At 47.8% G+C, this 21,601-nt stretch overlaps 1 protein-coding gene across 4 annotated transcripts in view; it reads left to right on the top strand.

Moving 5' to 3' along the window:
- The window catches only part of LOC144174103 (uncharacterized), a 215,246-nt gene that overhangs the window by 172,145 nt on the left and 21,500 nt on the right, over positions 1–21,601 (top strand). For 3 of the 4 annotated variants that reach the window (XM_077702556.1, XM_077702555.1, XM_077702557.1), the window contains exons 8-16: positions 3,079–3,213; positions 5,154–6,668; positions 7,638–7,739; positions 8,435–8,548; positions 9,532–9,657; positions 11,565–11,687; positions 16,484–16,603; positions 17,902–18,025; positions 18,992–19,155. In XM_077702556.1, the coding sequence (XP_077558682.1) occupies positions 3,079–3,213; positions 5,154–6,668; positions 7,638–7,739; positions 8,435–8,548; positions 9,532–9,657; positions 11,565–11,687; positions 16,484–16,603; positions 17,902–18,025; positions 18,992–19,155 (2,523 nt within the window). The remainder of the gene's footprint in view (positions 1–3,078; positions 3,214–5,153; positions 6,669–7,637; positions 7,740–8,434; positions 8,549–9,531; positions 9,658–11,564; positions 11,688–16,483; positions 16,604–17,901; positions 18,026–18,991; positions 19,156–21,601) is intronic. The other variant, XM_077702558.1, reaches the window with a different exon arrangement.

Genomic DNA, 21,601 nt, shown 5'->3' with positions numbered 1-21,601 from the left:
ATTCCTCAGATGCTATCGGAGCTGGGCGCTCAAGGGATGGGATAATTGGGTGTGCGCAGCCCTGCCATATTAACGACGGTTGGAGGAGTGGCCCGGGGGAACAAAAGGGCGAAGAAAGACGCTTCAACCACACCACTTTGCTGCTAACGCTGACTGCACTGAAGGGGTGTTGGACGGCCTAGATTAGCTACATGCTAGGGCTAAAAAATCGCGCTATCTGTTAAGGGTCCCCAGTGTGTCGCCATCTATAGAAGATCAGCCAAGCGTACTGAGCTGCTGGCTTTCTCTGATTTGTCCGATTTTCAGCACAACTGAATGTTGTTCCGATAAGTAATCACATATATGAGTCAATGAGGCAACTCAAATATGGAACTAACTCTCGCTTTTGCTTTTGTTCTCTCCATGTGAATATTCTGTTTAGTTTTCCAGCTCTGGTAGCAATGAAAAAGAAGCCGGAGCAACGTATCTTCCCAACGCTACCATAGGTTGCTGCAAGAAAAACACCTCCACAATCAGCCAACCAGAATAACCCTAGGTCGGGATAATCAGAATTTAAAATGACTATATAATCTTAAATGCGGCTGTGCAGACGTTTTAGGGCGTCATTTTAAGGCGTATATATCATCAAGCACAGGTTTCTTGGCACATACCTCGGGACAGTTTGCGCGCAAATGCCTCTGATCTCGTGAAACCATGTACCTTTTCAAACATATTGTGCGGAGGTATACCAGCCTCGCTACGAAATCAACAGTCGAGCCGTGAACGCGGACATGGGACGTACCGAATAGCAGCAGTTTCACCCATATGTAAGAGCGAATAACATTTCGCGGGGCCTTACTATGGTACTTGCAGGCACCGCAGGCTGCTGGGGAATAGCGTGCTTACGCCGTTAGTACTTACGTTTTGATCAAGGTCTGATTAGTCAACGGTATGAAACTCTTTGACTGATAAACATGGTTAACGGAGGTCGAAAACGCAGACGCAAGTGCACAGTTCTGACTCCAATGTCGCGAAGCCAACGACATGTTTGCTCTTTTCCCACTTTGGGAGGAAGGTATGTTCTGTTTGTTTAAGAGTGGCTTAGACGGGGCAGCCTATTAAGTTCAAATCTCCTAATTAATTAATCAATTAATTAATTAAGGCCCCTGGTCGCTCAGTTATAGTTTAGCCGGTGTAGTTACTTTGTGCTCGTTTCCAAGTCGGCCGAGCTGACTTAGGCTTGCGAGGAAATTCTGCGGAGCCTTCTACACTTCCTTTTGTGTTTTTCCCGGCAAGAGAGGGCCCACAATAGTCCTCAGAAGCTGAAGCAGGTAGAGTATGCATCTGTACAGTTCAGCGACGTTGAATACCACCATTGTTATGCCCGCAACGGACGGGAACTCTGAAGTTAGTCCGAGGGGTCGGAGTTGTGAATAGAGAGCAGCGCGCTTATAACTCTGGCCTGGGTGTACTGCTAGAAGTTACGAGGTGTGCGCACGATTTGATGTGGGTCTAGAGTGTCGCCAGGACGGCGTATGTGATGAGCGAGTGAGAGCTCCTTTCGTAATGCGTGCGGCGTGTTGACAAAAAAGAAATTTTGCCGGCGTTGGGCACAATGTCGGCGTGAGCTATGTGGACAATATTTTAGACGGGCCGCCTGAGAGTCGATGGTCAGCACTCAGAGTTGCTTTTAGTTGGTTGGTCTTATTGGTGTTGCAGTTGTGTTTTGATAAATACCTTGGAGCTTCCCAATGAGAGTGAGCGAATGGGTCACGTGAATATTTTTGTACACAAAACTAGGGTTGTTGTGGCCGATCAGCAGCCTAATGTGGGTTAGTTAATAGGTCCTCCTCACTCTCGTTTGCGATTCGGCCCTGGAGGCGTGGTTTTTGTGTTTTTGAAGTGTTTGGTGTTTCTGGGCACGACATAGAAGCTAGAGATGTAAAGCTTGAGCCGAGACTAGACGACAGAGTCGACCGAACGAGAGCGAACGGGGGCAGGCGCCAGGAGACCCTTGTGAGTCGGATATGTTTAACTAAGTGTATTTAAGTGTTTCTCTGTTTTCATGTAAATAGTGTATAACCTGCAAATCGTATGCTCGAAATTTAACCAAACATCATCGCCACTAGATTAAACAAGATAACCCCAGAACTTTAAGAGCCTTCGGGAACTTCATCGGCGCGGACCAAATATGCTACCGCAGAGGGCAGGACAAAACCAGTCGCTACACTAACTTGGTATTAATTGAAACGCCATGAGGAAGCAAACGGCTTTCAAATTAAAGAAAAAAAATCACCATCCCTTCCTAAAGAAAGATAAGAGAAGCGCGAAAGCTTCCTAACATCAAAATTGCGTCAAACCTTCGCTAAAAGTGCCTCCAACCTTCGCTGTAGGTGCGTCCCATCGATCGTCAAACCTTCAAACACCCAAATCGCTGGCGAAGGACGAACCCATGCGACGATTTTTGGCGCACTAAGTACACACATCGAATAACTATCTAAATGTATACCGATGCGTAGTTGATGTTATCAGATAAACGTATACTATTGTACTGCTTCTTCACGATCGATGCGTGTATTGTCTTGTCTAGAACCGTTCTTTTTCGCTATTTTCAAGTAACCGTTTTGACGCAACGGAAGCCCTGTTACACGCACGCACCGTGTGTCCAAAGATGTTATCAGAGCTTCTCGGTCGACCAACCTGTCCATACGAAATGCATTTGTTTTTTGACAGGACGCAATTGGTCCCACGCAGAAAGCTTTCGCTCAAAAAACAATACCGGGTGGTGTGGAAAAATTGCGTGCCAAACTTTTTATCGGACCTGTGCTCTTTATTGCGAAGAGTTTGCTGTCTTACACCCATCGAGTGCCGCTGTCGGCCGCATATATACTACGAGCTGCTCTCTCCGCTGCCGCCGAGTCTTTAGGGCTGCTGAATGAAATGCGCGCCTGCTGTGTGACGCCTGGGTGTTGAACTCTGGAGTGGCTTGTACAGCGGTGAAGCCGGTAGTGGTGGTGGTGGTGGTGCGTTGTAGAGGTGGTGGCGGTGGTGTGGCTGTGAGGCGGAGTAGCAGCGCCTGAGTTGGTGTCCGGTACGCAGACGTGACGAACTGGTGCAAGTTCTCCAATGGCGGTTGCCTGGGCAGCGTATGCCAGTGGGACTACCTGAGTGACACCAAAACCTGTCTCTGCCTGCCCGGCACGAACAGGATCAATGAGACCGCGTGCGAACCCGGTGAGGAGCAAAGCGAGACTGCGCCCGACGCCGCCTTGAACACTGCCTGGCCGCTCGCGGCCCCGTGATTGGCTGCAATTCGGAAAACGTCACCGGCGGCAGCTGATCCAGCCAATGAGCTGCCGAGGAAACCGGGGGAGGAGGAAGCGGCCCCAGGCATTTTTCAAGGAGATGTTGCCGCGCTTTAATCCCCCGCTATCTCTGTGCTCCACCGCAAACCCGCTTCCCATATCGCTACCAAGCAGTCCAATGTGGCTCTTTGCTCGCCTAACTGAATTCTAGTTTAGATTAAGGCCTTATGTCATTTCCCAATAGGTACTGCTTCTTTCACGTCAGACGATTCCTTGTCAGTTGTTTCTCAGGTACAGAATGAAGGCTGCGTTGTTCATTGTACGATGTCAGTTGTCGTCAGATAGCATGGGAGTGCTAATGGCTCAGGCTATGCAATATCTCATTCTACGTGGAAATTCTTCGTACACAGAGCTAGCAAGTTATAAGAAGATCACTATTGAATTTTTGTGTTGGCCATAAAGCGACATAGTTCTCACTACAAACGCTCCCCAGTGATGTCGAAAGCTCGTAAGGCATCTTGGTATGACCAGCGGTGTTTCTTAGTGCGATTAACAAAGCTACGCTCCTTTGCGTCTTCATTAGTGAAAAACATTGTTCACGCGGTAACATCCACTAGGTCATGCGCCAAGATTTCGTGGGAACTCGGTTTCTTTTCTTCTTTTTTTGCGGACTCACAGCGTCAGTCGGATGATCAGCAAGAAAGAAAGAAGTAAACGGATAGCCGTTGCTGAGAACGTGTACAGCAAGTGCGCCGAATATTTATAGCAGCTGTCGCCAAGCAGCGATGCTGCAGCGAAGCTAACCGGAGAGGCGACCATCTCAGACTCGGCTCATTCTCCAGCATCTTGGCGAGGTTGATGTGCATCAAGTTAGCAAACGCGTGTTGGTAGAACGAAGCCTGCATATTGTCCAGGCTACAGGTGTCAGCATGTGAAATAAACCAGTAGAAATGTATTGAGACGTTTTTGCATGCTTTCTGCCCTGTCTAGTTGATGTGCGCGTGTGCGCATTGAAACTTATATCCGGACGAGGTCTGCAGGTTTCCGTTTAGTCGTCTTGTTATCCTCTGCAGTACTGCCGCTATTTTGTACTGTCTTATGTCTCCGACGTACGTTAGTCGAGCAAAGAAACACGGTGGACCATCCAGTGGCTACTTTCACGCTTCTGCTGCTGAGAACCCACGAACGCCGCTTGCAAAGCATCAAAACAACAGCATTTGCTTCGTTTTTTTTTTCCCTTGTTCGCAATTTGTGATTAGTATGCATGCTTCTAACATTGGTTATTTCCGTGTTTGATACCGGCTAGGAGGCAATAAAATGGACAAGCCTCCGCTTTCATGCACTGCCTATCGAATATACCAGCTTCGCATGCAGTAGCCGCACCCGCTTGCACTTCTAGCCGATTTAATTATGACTTCTTATCGCTTACAGCGCATTAATTTTATTTTTACACACAGTTTATCGTAATGCCGTTTAGAACGTAAACTTGTTACAGCAGGCAGCAACCTCATGACACGTGTTTTTCATAAGTCGTATCTTTCATTCTAGCTCAGCTGTGTAAAGCGGATAAAAATCTGGGAATGCAATAAACAGTAAAACAAGGTATGCAGTTAAGCGTTAACGTTATTCTGGATATAAACTGTGTTTGTTAGAGGCTTGATGCATCAAACTTCGTTGTTTTTTCTGTGCGACGCAAGCTCTGCAGGCTACTTACTAATACTGCCATATTTATCGCTTATGTTTTACTTTTTGTTTACGTGCATTTTAGCTGGCACGAGCACCTCGTGTTGAATATTAATCTAGAAGTACATGCATCTATACTAATGCTATGTTTTTGTTCTCACGTTGATCTCTTTCTCCAATCGGCAGCCGTAGCAACTAAGGTAGATGAAGAGACGGGAATAACGACAATTGTGCCCAGCGACGAAGTTACTGAAGTCACGACGTCAGTGTATCCCGTAACAAGAGACGCACCGACGACGCTCACTGGAGATGTCTCTACACCCTCCCAAGATGTGTCAATGTTGCCTGCATCTACCACGACGCCGATTCCCATTTCTTCGGTAACGACCACTGAAGGATCAACACCTGGAAACCTGTCGCAGACAACATTTGCGTCCGTCCAGGACGTCATGACAACCGCGGGTGAAGAAGTAACGACGACGTCAAGTACGAGCGACTCATCCTACACATTTCTGGGTCTCGCAACGACGCCCGATGCAACAAGTACTGCCGGCCAAACCGCAGAAACAACTCTTCCAGATACGACCACGAGCAGCGTTACGGCACCTATAACAACTGAATTGTCAGTGCCGACGTCCAAGGCCACGACAGTGAAACTCGTCGAGTCAACGACAGGAGTGACGACGACCTCGCTTCCGGAAACTGTGTATGTAAGCACGACGACGAAGGAAAGCGGTGAGACGGCCGTTCGGACGCTTTCCACGGAATCTAGCGGGGAGGCCAGTCTTACAGCCGGCGCCATGACGACAACACAAAGCGAAACCACGATTGGCGTCACGTCGCGAGAGACGACCACTTCTGGCCTCACGGTGGAACGTCCTCTGACCACCGACCTTGGGACATCTGCTCCCTTCACAGCTACAAGCGCGGCAACAGCTGAAGCGACGTCCACCCCTTCACCATCTTCTGAGACCATCACGGAACAAACTTTCTCGGAACCTCCCGGTACAGTTCCGTCCGTCATAGTGTTTTCCGCGGCGCCTACCACGACTGTCGATAACGTGACTGAGCCGACACTAACGACGTTTACTAACGTCACTGCGACTGAAGCAACGACGACAGAGATGTCACCTGGGTACAGGTACATTGACGGTGACGGCATGAACGGAACCGACAGTAGTGACTTGAACGCAACCGCTTCGACGACGATGGATCCCATCTTCTACACCTTCACCGAGCCGTTTAACGTGACAGACTCTCCCAGCGTGAATGTGACCCTCGTCGATGCGGACACCGACGTCCCGGTGACGGCTACGATGACCGCCGAAGCGAACACCACGGAGGCGATGAACGTGACAGTGACGTATCCTCCCTTCGGCAACAGGTCGTCCATTGAAGATGTGGACCCTGGCGTGAACGTGAGCAACCGCACTTTCGCCATGGGCAGGAACCTGACGTTCATGAACAACAACACCCTGTCGGAAGACGGTGCCGACGTGGTAAACAGCACCTTGGACTCGTGGAACATGACTGCCGCTAGCACGCTATTGAATGCGGCGAACTTCACATTCGGAGACGATAACGCCACTACCGTGGCGACGGAAGGGGACAACACGACGCACGTTGGCACGACTGGGACCCAGTTCGACAACCAGTCTATGGCGATGCCTACAGAGGACATGATCAAGCAGTGCTCGGCGGGTGAGTGTTTGGAATCGGGATCTCGCTTGAACGTAACATAAGGATTGGCAAACGAGGCGATTGTTCACTCAGACAAATGTTCTTGCTACATAAGATTTGACTTTTCATTCCCGTTCGGCTTGTTTTTGTAGCGCTCCGGTGGGCATGCAACTGCGAATTTTTAAATTTCCCCATCCTAGCCAAAGTTGTGGCGGCAAATGAATTTTTTCGGTCTTAAAAACGCGTGATATTTTCTCTTTATTATTTATTTATTTACCTACATTTCGCCCATAGGACATTACAGTAGGGGAGTAAAAATACAATGACACACACTTAATGTGCCAACAAAAATGGATAAAAATAATAAGGAATTTTATTTATTTATTTATTTATTTATTTGCTAAAGCAGCGCCTACAGGGAGCACACGATGTGCGAAGTCCGAACGAACCATTGCGCGTGGTTTCCCTCGCGTGCGACAAAATGTTCGTTCGAAATCGAATGCAGGCCTTCATTTACCTCTTGAGTAGGTCAGCAGCCGCGAGTGCATACTAGATTAGAATGCTGCATTTGATACTTGCATGGCTAGCTTTCAATAAAGTATATATATATATATATATATATATATATATATATATATATATATATATATATATATATATATATATATATATATATAAAAATCTAGAGAAAGATAAACTCACAAAGCGCGCAGAATTAGTATAAGTAAAGAGTCGGATACACAGCAAGAACAATAACAAACAATGTTTACTTACGTAGCGGCAACGTGACTTGCCTTCATCAGAGTAAAGTTACATGATTTTGCTCTGTCCAAAATCATGTAACTTTACTCTGATGAAGGCAAGTCACGTTGCCGCTACGTAAGTAAACATTGTTTTATCTTTCTTTCTCGTAACGTTGTGCAGTTTTAAAACAAAGCACACCATAGTCACGAAAACTGCCTGAAACGGTCGTTGTATTTCCTTTTACAGAGGAGTTCTATTGTACGGCAGACCCCACTCGTACGTGTCTAAAGACCGGCTTCCTCTGCGACCAATTTGAAGACTGCCCAGGAGCACAGGATGAACAGAACTGTGAGTCGCTAGTAGAAGAAATGCGCCTTTTCTATATACTGCGCTCCGTACGTTGAATTGAAATTGAATTGAAAATAAGTTTTATTAAACAAACATGATATGGGTACACAGTATATACAGGAGCACTAACACTCACGTGAGTACGTGAGTGTTAGTGCCTTTTTTGATCAGTTACGGCAAACTTGTCTTTATACAGAATAACGTTGTTTTGGTAAATAATTCACACTTCAGAATCCAATCAGTCGCGTCCACACATCGTATTGATAATTAACAGATTTGACTTATTTAAACTGGCTGTGTCAAACTTGCTGGCTTCGTTTGACCAGTCATAGTTTAACTTTCTCTCTTCCCAAGAATGCGTTTTTACAGCCTGTCCGTATCTCATCAATGTTCCGCGAACTTTTTCTTAAGAATCTCCGCTTATCTGTTTGTGGGCCCAAGGCAAAGCTGAAAAGGTAGCTACACGTAATTCATGGAAGTTATGGGCACTTAGCTGGGCGTAATGCGATATGCCGTGATTAATTAGTTTCCTTACTTCAATGGAGACTGTACCTCGACCGCCCCGTTATTCATAGCACTTCGCCTCCGGCAACCTTGAACTATGATTCCGAAGAAAAGAACACCGGCGTATTTCGCACGTAGGGTGACGTCCTGATTGTTTTTTCTCTCTTCTCTTTCACTTGTGTGACCTGAAGGCACGGACACCTGCGGGGAGAACTTCCAGTGCAAGGACAGCTCATGCGTCATGTTCTCGGCGAAATGCGACGGCATCCGCGACTGTTCGGGAGGAGAAGATGAACAGAACTGCGGTAGGAAAACACTCTGCACTGTGTATTCCTTAAACCCGGTGGACGGCGGAGCCGAGACACTGCGTGGCGAGCGTTCGACCTCGTGTCGGGAACGCTCGCCCCTGCTTACGCACCTACATATGACGGGCCTGCAACGAATTATTCTGTAATTTTTAAGGCGAAAGGTTTAAGTGCCCCCTTCTACCCCCCCCCCCCTCTTTTTTTTTTTTTTTTTTTGCTGCCGTCTGGTGCAAAAAATGGACGCCGCTATACAGAGTAAATACAAATCCCATCTAAGTTCGTGTATAAGAATTGAACCGGTGTCTTTAGAGTAAAAGAAGAGTGCGCTGAAGCCGCGTAACTTAGAATGCTTTCAGCGGCGCCACAATAGTTACCCTAGTGCGTCCGCCGCGTGGCAGGTGAACGCGACGGCACGTGAGCAGGACAGGCGCACGGCAGCCACGGAGAACTGACTCTTGGAAAGCTGCAGCGTGATGAGAGAGTCGCCAGACTGCCTGTCGAAGGGATTCGGGTCAAAAGACAAAGAAACGAAAGCGACAAAAAGAAGCACAAACGCGATGAAGCAGTAATGAAGTCTTTACGGAAAGTAATCGCCACGGAAAGTAATAATGCTCTCGCCTTAAAGCGCGCAAGCAGACCTAAGTGGGCCGAAGGTTTTTTTCCCTCTACTCTTCGTTGCCTTCGGCCTTTTCGTAGAATGCATGCATGCACTGACAAAACAAATACTGGCCCATACCACGCTGTTCAGATAGTTGGTCCTATTCGAGGAACTTGGTGATCCGAGCTCTCAGCAGATAACCAGGCTGCTTACAGTAGATGGTCAGCGGAGCGCGAGGCCGAATCGATCGACGTGTGGCCGATTGATCCAGCCTTGCTCTGCCGTCTACCGGGTTTAGACAATCGTCAGTCGCTGTGCTCTGTTGCAACCATGGCTGTGCGGGGGCCGCGTGACCAGCCGGCGCTTTCTTTTTTGTCCCTCGCAGAGATCGTGGACTCCACGTGCAGCGATCTCGAAGTGATGTGTCCCGACAGCAGCGCCTGCCTGAAGCCGCTCAGCCTGTGCGATGGCATCTACAACTGCAGGGACCGCAGTGACGAAAGCGGATGCGGTGAGTCCCTTCGCCCATCACTTCCTCCCGCCCCTGCAAGCGCTTCTAAATCAGGCCGTCCGACGTTACCTGGAGGCTGGGGCGGTATTCCCGTGTTTGTCCGTTTTGAAAACGTCCGTTTCGCGTCCGTTTTATAGTGACGTACTTCCAGTTGTAGACGGACTTTGGGTTGACTTTTGCGCAACTGTTCTTGCAAACACATTTTAAACGACTAAACCAATTTTAAACTAACTTTTATCAGTTTATTGTTCCGCCAGCGAACCCACAAGGCGACGAAAAATCGTCTGCTCCGACAAGCCGCGCCTCATATCTCCGCTGTGCTTGCAATACGTCACATCCGGGTGTTCGCTTTTAGCCAATCAGGGCTTGCTCAAAACGGACAATTTTGAAACGGACACAAAACTGACAAAACATGAGAATACCGCCCCCGGACTGTGATCTGTAAGCCTCAATGGCGGAAGATAACGTTTGTTCAATTCGAAGTTAACTTAGTGCTTCTAAGGTATTCGGCTTTTATTTGAGGCTTTATTTTTGTGCAGGAAAACAACCCTCCTGAAACGTTTCGTATATACCGAATTATGGGAATACAAAATTTGTACCTTAGCTGACACACCACCGGAATAAAAACAAGGTTATCTGTCCGCAACACATAATAATAGGGTGCGGTATTACGCTTTAAAATTTTCACACCGGTTTCATCTCTCTACGACCGCCAGAAACGCCAAACCACGGTCCGTATGAATTCCGTCTATACGGAGTATACGGATGATGATGAATAAATCTTTATTTTTCAAGCTGGTGCAGATGTTAGGGCACCCGCCGGTGGGGGGCTTCCCTATTCCGGGATACCCTGAGCTCGGCTGGCGGTCGAGGCCCTCTTCACCAGTTCACTCTGGATCCCAAGGTCCGGGCTCCTAAGGCGGTTCACCCACTGCTTGTAGGAGGGGGAGGTTATTGGGGCAGGGCCTGGGGTCTTCTGGCACTCCCAAATCTGGTGGTACAGTGTACCGGGAGTTGGACAGAAATTGCAGGTGGACGGGTATTGGGTAGGGTAAATCGCATGGATTAGGGTTCTGTGGGGGTACGTATTTGTCTGTAGTCTTCGAAGGGTGGTGGCTTCTGCTCTTGTTAATTGGGAGTGCGGAGTCGGGAAGGTTCTTCGGCCTTGACGGTAATACGGAAAACATTAGGAAAATATAGGGTGCTGTATTTCGTGCTTTACTGAGACAGAAACATAAAAACTGTGTCAAACGTTTTTATCCTTCCAAATAATTTTATTCTTTTGTTTTCAGAAAGATTATCTGTATTATTTACGCCTATGTGCGTGACACTCGGTGTGAATTGTGTATTCCCATAATTCCGTATAATAATCGGAACATTTCACTACGGAAAACTTGACCGTTACTCGCTAACCTTATAACCTTAGAACTATACTCAATCCAGCCAATTTTCTGCCTATAAAGGCTGTACTGAAAGTCCCCCCGCTCCCCCCCCTCCCCCCCCCCCCCGTATACATTTTTTTACCACATCGCATCTGTCATTAATGGTCCTTGTTGGTTTCTTATTAATGGCCAGACACATGCGCGGAGAACGACGCGTTTCCCCACGCGTTCTTTCCCCTCCAAAACCGGTCCTGTAGCCTTCATGCGTGTTCGTGTCCGTTGCTGGACCGGTTTCCGAGGAGTTTTCCGGAAAACGTGTGCAGAAACGCGTCGTTCTCCGCACATGTGTCTGGCCCTTTAATTACGGCGCTCCGTTGTTCCCGTAGTAGTGCAAACACTGATATAATTGGGGCAAACTTTTGCTGACGCCTCAAATGTCAGACGTGAGCAGTCAAGGTCGCGCTGCACTCGCTGTATTACACGCTGCGAACTGCGCTGGACATTTCGACGCGTTTGCCCCCGCAGTGGACAAGACCCTGTGCGAGCAGTCGAACAAGTTCTACTGCGGCGACAAGCTGTGCATCTCGGCGGCGCTCAGGTGTGACGGCCACGAGGACTGCAAGGACGGGGAGGACGAAGTCAATTGCAGTGAGTGAAGCGGCGCCGCATTTCCCCCGTTCCGTGATTGTTGCGTTCAGCGCATTAGTGACTCGGAAAAAGAAACGTGACTGCACTGCCGCTGAATTTAAAAAGTAATGTTTCGGCTCAGATTGTAAACCGCCATTGGTCATTGGCGGTAAAATAGTCGACATCCAGGGGTGGTATTCTCGTGTTTGTCCGTTTTGAAAACGTACGTTTTGCGTCCGTTTTATTGCGACGTACTTTCAATTGTAGGCGGGCTTTGGGTTGACTTTTGCGAAGCTGTTCTTGTAACCACATTTCAAACGACTAAACCTATTTTAAACTATCTTTTATGTGTTCATTGCTCCGCCAGCGAACCAACAACAAGGCGACGAAAAATCGTCTGCTCCAAATCGTCTGCTCCGAGAAGCCGCGCCTCATATCTCCTCAGTGCTTGCATGGCGTCACATCCGGGTGTTCACTTTTAGCCAATCAGGGATTGCTCAAAACGGACACTTTTGAATCGGACACAGAACGGACAAAACACGAGAATACCGCCCCAGTTGTGCTTGTTGTATCTTCTACTAAGAGCTGACAACGGGATAGAGTTCCTCAACTAGCACTTGATGTGCGACCATTTGCTAGCTTACGTCTCTTTTTTTCTCTCTTTCTTTCTATCGTGTGCCCTGGAGGGTTGCGCGTAGGCGGTGCGACGTATCACGATAGTCTTTATCCAGGAAAAGAGCGCAATTCGTGTAGTTACCTGCACGCGAGAAACGGCAATTAGGCTGCACTGGTAACTTTTTAGAGGCAGCTCGACGGGGCGACTCGCCAGCACTCGTAAACCAACCACTACTTTACCGAAACTACCAACATTAAAAAATAAAGTACGTAAATAGAAACCTAGAGCGGCTATAGGGTGCTGATTGGGAGAGTGATGACACGGCCATTGGGACTACGAAAGGGGCATAATCGCGATACGTCCGAGCTAACTTTACGAGGCTGTTGATGCTCTAGTCGTTAGGAAAGAAACGTCTTCACTTGAACGTTCTAATGTATCGCGTCACGCGATCGTTTAGCTAACAGCGGCGTCGGCCGTGTAAAATTATATAGCTGAGGAACATAATATCGCCGAACGCGCCCCGACACGTGATCGCCTACGAAGGAAAACAGGAGGATCACTTTTCTCAGAATAACAGCAAAGATCGGGTGAAAACAGATCCATAAAGAACCAGCAAGGTCCCAGGACTACGTATGGAGGAGAAATTTGTTTTGCTAAGGAAATTGATTCTGCGGAAAGTAAAACAAAGGATGACTGCACCAGGATGTTGTGCAATGCATATAAAAAAAGAACACAATTTCGTGCCTTAAAGCTCGAACAACGTCTCCTGTTCGAATATATAGCGTTAGATAAATATCACTGCAAAGGAGTTCTTTGTGTGTCCTGGCAACACGTACGGCATGAAAATTTTCAGTTTTTGTAGTGAGGAATCGCTGTGCTAAATGTAGTCATTGTGAGTAAAAAGAGCACCTAAAATTGAATCCCGCCGTATGTAGGGTATTTATAGTTTTGTAGAAATCAGTGTTAGACATTTAGACTGAGACGAGAAAGAGAAAGGCACAAAACTAACCGAGGTCGAGCATTGACCGCCTTTGCAACGCGACTTTTCTTTATTTATAAGCATTTTTATTATCGATTACTTTACGCATACAATGTAAATGAAGAATTCACTGTACGTTTATATTTTCTTTGTTAGTCGCTGGACAATATACGCTGGATTTTGCGGCATGAAATAAATGAGAGCGAACCGGAAACGCACCTAAATAAGCATATAATGATGATTTAGCAACGTGATTGGCGGGAAAAGTGCCATTTTTTTTACTACTATGGCTGTCCGAGTACAATAATGCGTATTTAAGGTTTGGGAATGAGAGCGCGCGGATTCATGACTTCCTTTAATCTGACTTCCTTCATGACTTCATGACGCGGATTCATGACTTCCTTTAAACGCGTAGCCGAATAACTGAGTTGACGATTTTTTTTAAATCGGATATGAGTTCGCTACGAAATCTGCGTTAGCTTCGCATAAGCTCTACATCATCACAATCACCGCGATGGCTCAGTGGATATAAGGCGTTGTGCTGCTGAGCCGAAGGACGTGGGTTCAGTCGTAGCCAGGGCGGCCGTTTTCTTTTCTTTTTTTTAAGGGGCGAAGCCCCTCAGGGACTATAGGCTGTTGGCGTCTCCTGTCGTCGTCGTAATCGTCGTCTCATGTAGTCACGGAGCTAAAACACCGGGACACTCGTTTACGCCTCGCGCTAGAGAGAGAAAGAAAACTTTATTAGTAGGAACAGATGGATTAAGGAAACTGGGTGTCCACCAGGCTGATGGCGACTAAAGCAGCTCGTTCAAGCAAGAGCTCTGGCACTGAAGAGCTTCGTGCTTTAAAGACAAGAGACTTTTACAGCGAAGCTGTGTACCTCTACCTCCCCACGGTTTCATCTCCGTTGGAAAAAACGCCGAGGCGCCAAGAATACACTTATATACACTGCATGCTTCGCCCCTCTCCCAGGTTTCACGTTAGTGGAGATGGCCCGGGATTTTTTTTTTTTTTTTAAGTGGAGACGAAAAACAAAAACGACCGTGCGTCGAGATTTTGGAGCACGTGAAAGATCTCGAGATGGTCGAAATTAATCCGGAGCCCTCTACTACTACGTGCCTCAGGGCCCCGGTGCAGCTTCGGCGCGTAACGCTCCCCCATTCGGAACGCTGTTTGCGAGTGACACCAGTGGACAACTTCGGGAGTAATGTGGTGTAGGATGGCCCATAAAATAGCTTGCTAAATAGTTTGCTCAAACATTCTGCAGTCCTAGCTATTTGCAGCGTGCCACGAGGAAAATAGATTGCTGTATATGCTTTCCGGCTATAACTTGTCGTTGATAGGGTGGCATGTTAATCCCAACACCTTGGGAACACCCGAGACTCCGGAAGAATCCAAGCCAAGAGAAAAGAGCGAGAGAGAACGAAGAGATGGCGCGAACGGAAGCCTAACAAGACGCACGCTTTACAGTAGCTCCATATCACCTTTAAATAAATAAGTGTTTGTGTTAAACGACGTCTCCTAATTTAAGCTATTCCCTCAACCACACCATTCCATTTGTGCGGAGTTTAAAAACATCGAGACTTTCTTTTTCTTACCATTTATTTTGCCACAGGGCGTAGTGCGTGACGGTAAATGATGATAAAAAAAACCAAACCTCCTTTTTTAAAAAGATTACTGACTCCAAGGTTCGATTTCTAAAAACTGACATGGTTCGCTTCATAAAGCTGCCAAGTTGCCTTCCTACGGTTATGAGAGTCAAACGTCGCTTGGAGCCAATTTTAAATAGATATCATTGCCGCAGTTTTGAGAGACCCGAAAACGCCCGGCTGATCCGCTTGGTCATTACCGCCGGTGGAGGAGTGTGACGTAGAAGCGTCCTGCCTGTCTAACTCGAAGTGGTCGGATTGTATGAAACTCTATGGTCGGACCCTTCCCTCTCAGCGAGCGACACGCGCATTAGTCGGAACGAAACCGGCAACTATGTATGTATGTATTTATTGTACAAAAGAAAGAAATGAAGGTCCACCAACAGGCGTAAATTGTCTCGCCTAGGGGCGGACACCGGAACGCCTGCTGGTGTAGGGGCAAAGCGAACATTTTGGTGGGGTTGTGGTGTTTTTTGCCCTGTTTCGCTCCGCCGGCCGCAACTCTGGGCAGTTTCAGACCGGCTGAATGCGGCGGAATTAATCTTTGATTGAGATAGGGGTGAAGCGGCGTCGTGAAGGTTGCCTTCTGGCGTGAACAGAAAATGTGGCGCCATGCATGCCGCTGTAGAGCCCCGCGCTTGCTCCCGGGCTCCCAGTGGCCGAAACCGAAACTGATGCTATGACTGGCGCTGTAATAGGTGACCGGTAAAAAGCGCAAAGGCTCATGGGTGCATTGTCTTCTCCCGCGGAGAGCCGCCACTTCCGGTTCGAGAGCTCTCCTGGCCTCCCGTACGCCGTCGGCTTTCACGAGCGTGTGTGCTTGTTGTTTATCTGTTGCCACCGAAAAAAAAAAACGCTCATGCATCGGGAATTCCATAAATAACGACGATTGAGCCAACTAGGGGTTTATCTGACAGGTAAGCACCCTGTGACAAATAAACAACACGCACACACGCGCCTGACAGCCTCCGGCGCACGCAGGCGTACGGGAGGGCAGGAGAGATCCCGAACCGGAAGTGGCGGTAGCAGACGACGTACCCATGAGGCTTTGCGCTTTTTACCAGCCACCTATTCATAATCGGCAGCACTTTGGCCACTTTTAACTTGTGCGTTATCTTTAATGTACGGACACATCGGACCCAAAAAACAGAAATACACAAATTTGGTGTCACTATCACTAAAGATGGTTAAAACGCGAAGCTTTCTCTATGCAAACTGAGTCAAATTAAAGTTCAAAATCTACGCTCCTAAAGTCTAAAATCTACGCTCCCAAAATCCAAAATCCGAACTGCCAAAGTCCAAAGCCAAAGCCCAGAGCCATCGCCCACGCTACGAACCCAAGGGAAATGTTGAGCGACCCGAATGCGATGATGAAACGTTGATCATCATCAGCTATTCTAGCTCCTCGAGAGACCACGAGAAACGTTTTTCCCTTTCACTCCACCCACGATCATCATCATCGTCAGAGAAAGTTGGCTTTCCTGAAATGCGTTTTCGACACAACATACTCCATCAGTGGGACATAGAAAGCTTCGCTTTAAAAACACTGACTTCTTTTTTTTTTTTTTTTCAGCTTGCGGAGAAAACCAGTTCCAGTGCATGAACGGATTCTGCGTGATGCCGTCATCGAATGGGTCGGTTCGCTGTGACGGAGTCGCAGACTGTGCGGATGGCAGCGACGAGCGTGGCTGCGGTGAGTCAGTGCCCACCGCTAAGAATTTCGTCTTTTTTGGGGTCCATTTACTGCTATATTTGTGCATGCTAAGCTTTAAAATGCAGTCAGTTCTCAAAAATGCGATTGCCGCCTCTAGAATGGCGTTCTCTAGGCTGCTTATTGAACGAGTGTATTTACGGGCTTGCGCCATGCGCAGAAGAAATTGCCAACTCATTCTCCCGGTCAGACGGCCGGCTGGCATGGGGCTTCTGCAAGGTTGTATGACATTTTAACGAGTAGATTCTGGTTGCGGACCCGCCGCGGTGGCTCAGTGGCTAAGGCGTTGTGCTGCTGAGCACGAGTACGCGGGCTCGATTCCCGGCCGCGGCGGCCGCTTTTCTGATGGGAGCGAAAAGCAAAAACGCCCGTGTTCGAGATTTGGGCGCACGTTAAAGATCCCCAGCTAGTCAAAATTAATCCGGAGCCCTCCACTGCGGCACACCTCATCACCTGCGTTACGTCGGCGCGTTAAACCCTACAATCAATCAATCAATCAATCAATCAATCAATCAATCAATCAATCAATCAATCAATCAATCAATCAATGAATCAATCAATCAATCAATTAATTGGACTCTGGTTGCGGCGTCGCTACACTTAAGTGAAATAGCGAAGACCCAATGCCACCAGTAAAAGCGCTGGGGGTCTGGCGAGTTCTTTTCTCGTCCTGGATGCATCTCTTCCATTTGAAGAGGGTGATGACGTGACTGCAGCGGCTTGTGTACAGTCCCAGAGGAGATGGTGGGTTTATTCGACCTGAATAATGCGCGATTGATTGATTGATTGATTGATTGATTGATTGATTGATTGATTGATTGATTGATTGATTGATTGATTGATTGATTGTATGGTTTAACGCGCCGACGCAATGCAGGCGATGAGGCACGCCGTAGTGGAGGGCTCCGGATTAATTTTGACCACCTGGGGATCTTCAACGTGCGCCGAAATCTCGTACACACGGGCATTTTTGCTTTTCGCCTCCATCAGAAAAGCGGCCGGCGCGGTCGGGAATCGAACCCGCGACCTCGTGGTGAACAGCGCAACGCCTTAGCCACTGAGCCACCGCGGCGGGTGAAAAATGGGTGAGGAAGGGAAATTTGGGGAGGAGAGGGAAGAAAAGGTGCTGCCGTTTCAAGCACTCCGGGAACACAGCGCCCAAAGCATGTTACTCAGCAGTAAAGTGGTTGTGGGTGTTGTCAATCTGCGCGCTTTGTTCGCTTCTTGTGTTCGATATTAGTCTGCTGCTAGCCCAACCCAAAATCGTTTTGCGTCCCCAGTGAAAATCGACATCAACGGAGCGGCGCACGCGTTTGACGGAAACCTCGGTTCCTGGACGCTGATCTGCGCGGACAGCGCTACGATCGACGACGGCCACCGCATCTGCCAAGAGATGGGTTACAGGTATAATACACTGAATGAAGTATGCGAAGCGCTATTCGGTGGCTTGCCAAATATTTTTGAGCGTGTGTCTGTATCTCTGGTTTCGATGTTTTCTAATGATGCATAAAATAAGCTATAACAATGTCCCCTCAAGCATCATTTGGTCCTGTTCTGGAAGGAGGCAATATGTGTGTGTTCGCGCGCTCCCCCCCCCCCCCCCCCTTCCCCCCCTCCTCCCCACGAATCCACAATCTACCCCGTTCTCCTGAAGTCTTTGTTAAGTTCATGCTAGCTTGGCTTAGGGAAACTCAAGCGAGGTTACAGAAAGCAACGTACAGGCAGCGATTTGACGACGGATACTTTCAAAACAAGTGTTGGGGACTGAAGCGGTTGGCGTAGACTTCAGAATGGCTCTCTAATTTCCTCTAAATTATTTCAAGCCACTACAGCAGAAGGCCGGAAGTACAAAAGGCCGTGTTATAAGACAGGCGTTTTGGCGGCTGTACGAGAGTGCATGTTAAAAAAAAAAATTCCGCTGAAGTTTTCTACGGGACGAAGGAAATTTTAGTTACCATTCTTGGTATAAAGTCCTAACTTATGTTTTACTTTGTTTTATTTTCGGGCGTCAAAAATTATCCTCCTTCCAGTTAATTAATGTTTGTAGAAGCCTTACATAAAAGTGTTATCAAATCTCCTCTCATCGTGTCTGACGACAACAAAAAATACAAATCAGGTGTATCCACTATGCACTCCCAAGCATTTTATTTTTTTTAGAATTTCCGCTCAAAAACAGTTGGAATGCTCGAACCACATATATTCATTTTCACTTCTTTCCTCTCTTCAATGCTGTCATTCAGAAGGGAGCAATAAGTGACGTAAGTGAACCAAACAGGAACATCATTTCCGTGCCCCGTTCCCCCGTGTCTCAACAGCCGGGAGTCATTTTTACTTTCATTGTTTTTTTTTCTTCTATTTTCCTCCTCAAAGTAAGGCGCTTTCGGTTCGAACACTGAGGGTCCAAGCGAACACCACCTACTGGGCCTCGTGGAAACACCCGCGAGACGACCAGGGTGCTGCCAACTGGTCGACGGGACTTCACTTCACCGAGTCCTGTCACAATGGTGCCCTTGCCATCAAGTGCAACTATTTCGGTGAGTACGCCACCAGACGACTGTAAGCTGGCTACACGACAGGGATTGCTGTTTGAACATATTTACACTCTGGGGTGAAGAACGGGCTCCGATATTTTACATCGACAGCCGAGAGTTCCGCGCCAGCGTTCGCATTTGCGTGCCTGTCAAGGGTGCTTCACTGCAAGCATACGTATAATGAGAGAAAGCCAACTTCCTGGACTTATCTTCCCAGGTGATTGGCAGAGAAGCTTTAAACAGATGCACACCGAAGCAAGTCGTTTTATAAGAGCTATGTAATTATCTACGTGCGTCGGCACGCGCCGGAATGGAACTCCAGCTCTCGCTGAAGCTCCAGTCGTGCATCCTCAGGGATTTGAAGCAGAGGAACGGTAAAGCACCGAACGGGACGAAAATGTTAATACAGTAAAAGCTCATTAATTCGAACTCGGTTAATTCGAACTGACGCCCCGGTCCCGGCACAGCCGTGTACATTTCAATGGGGGGAAACGCCCGATAATTCGAATGCGTCGGTATCCAGAACGCTTAATTTAAATTGGAATTCCCTGGTTTCCTTCGCTCCTTGCCGAAGAAGTCGGCCCAGAATGATTACAATGTGTTGCAAACCTAAACCAAATCAAATTTAATTGAGATGCAACAGAACGAAACAGAAAAACAACAGCGTGGCGCGCGCACGACGCTGTTGCGACATCTTATTTTGCTTCCGCAGCGGATGCCGCGCCGCCGACCTCAGTACTCCGGCGAATGCCGTTGCAGGCGTTTGTTGTGCCGCGGTCACTGATCTGGGTTTGCGATCACGTGGCGTGCGGAACAAGTGTGTATAGTAGCGCATAGTTGGCGCATAGCTTTTTATAGTAGCGCATAGTTCGCGACAACAAGCCCACCGCGCAGTGTGGCGCGATGTTCATCCATTCTAGCGCCCGCCCGATAATTCGAACTCCGCTTAATTCGAACCGTTTTATGGTCCCCTTAGAGTTAGAATTAATGAGCTTTTACTGTACAAGGTGTTTCACGTAACTTCTGCCAAATATTGACATTACAAGCGTTGCAGTTGCCAGCGCCGAAGTAATCAGCAATTATTAATGTTGGCGTGTACTATTTCACACTACTTTTGTATTTTAACAGCAGAACTGTTGAAGCTTGAATTTGGTCTATCGGCGTTCGCAAAAAAAAAAAAACCCTACAAAGAAAACTCCTCCGGCACAATGCACCAGGCACGACGTTCGCCCGACCGCGTAGGTGGAGACAAGCATCGCATAGCTATCACGTCATCGCGTGCTGGCACCGCTCGACCTTCGAGAACTCTCTGCCTAGCGTTCCTGACGGGATCTCTCGCGTGCTCTTCTCTTCACCAGTTCACGTGCGCTCGCGCCTGAAGTGGGAAGCACAGATGAGCTCGCGCTACAGACCCCGAGTTCGTGAAGCCGGTTGCCGCCGGTTCTAGCGCGTGCTAATGCGGTTCACTTTAGGGGAGATGTGAAAGCGTTCGGACAAAACGATCCGGGCCTACCAGTCAAGGAGAACTTTCAGCGGCAAATTTGGAAATACGCGTGAGGTGCGAAATCCGGGTCTTTGACGAAGAGAGGGACCGCCAGCTCTGTTGGTTCTCCAGCCTTGCACTAGAGTGAACCCTATTCTAGTTCACTCTACTTGCACCACTAGTGCAAGCTGCACCATTTCTTTTTGTTGGTTAGAGAACTTGTTCGGGTAAAATTTAAAACGAAAACGTTTGAACGCGCGATATTTGCCGCTAGTTGCAACTATAAGGTCACAGGGCGTCACTGAATGCAGTAGCCATCTTGAAAATTTCATGAGGTGGGGGAATTTCCAACGGTTTAAAAAATCGCGCCAAACCCAAACGACCGGCTTGTGTAGACTCGTGTAGCAGGTGCACCTTGCTGCCATTGTTATCAACAAACGTGTCCGGCCGCAGTCGAGCGACTGTCGAACCTCGTTATAACCAAGTAGTATCAGGGAAGTAAATTAGTTCGTTATATCCGATATTCGTAGTAACAGTAGGGGTAAAAATTGTCTCCAACAAATCGGCAACCTGGCTCACGCAAAAATTCTAGATAATAAACGCATTGTTTTAGGCCTCGAACCCTCTATACACGAGCTAATCCTTATTTGTCGCCTTTTGGCATTCCTAACTAAATGGACCGGAACATGGCAACGTGAAATTACAACAGAACGAAGTACGTTTGACAAAACAGGCTTGCGTTCTAATTTATTTGAAGAAGGATGTGATCTTCGCCCGGCGGCTTTTCACAGCATTGCCGGGCCTTTTCTACTTTTGTAGTTTTACAAACTGTCATCTTCTATATCTTATATTTTGCTTTTTAAAAGTAGCTATCGAGTTTAAAGCCTCGCGCAGACCAAATACTTATTCGTCATAGCCGATATCGCGCAACTCTGGCGCTTTCGGTTTCGTCACAAAAAGAATATG

Source organism: Haemaphysalis longicornis, unplaced genomic scaffold, assembly GCF_048455015.1.
Source record: "Haemaphysalis longicornis isolate Haplotype H1 unplaced genomic scaffold, Haemaphysalis longicornis Haplotype H1 scaffold_3, whole genome shotgun sequence".
In the NCBI taxonomy this organism is placed as follows: domain Eukaryota; kingdom Metazoa; phylum Arthropoda; class Arachnida; order Ixodida; family Ixodidae; genus Haemaphysalis; species Haemaphysalis longicornis.
Note: the sequence above shows the minus strand (reverse complement) of the source record. Positions and strands in the feature narration are given on the sequence as shown.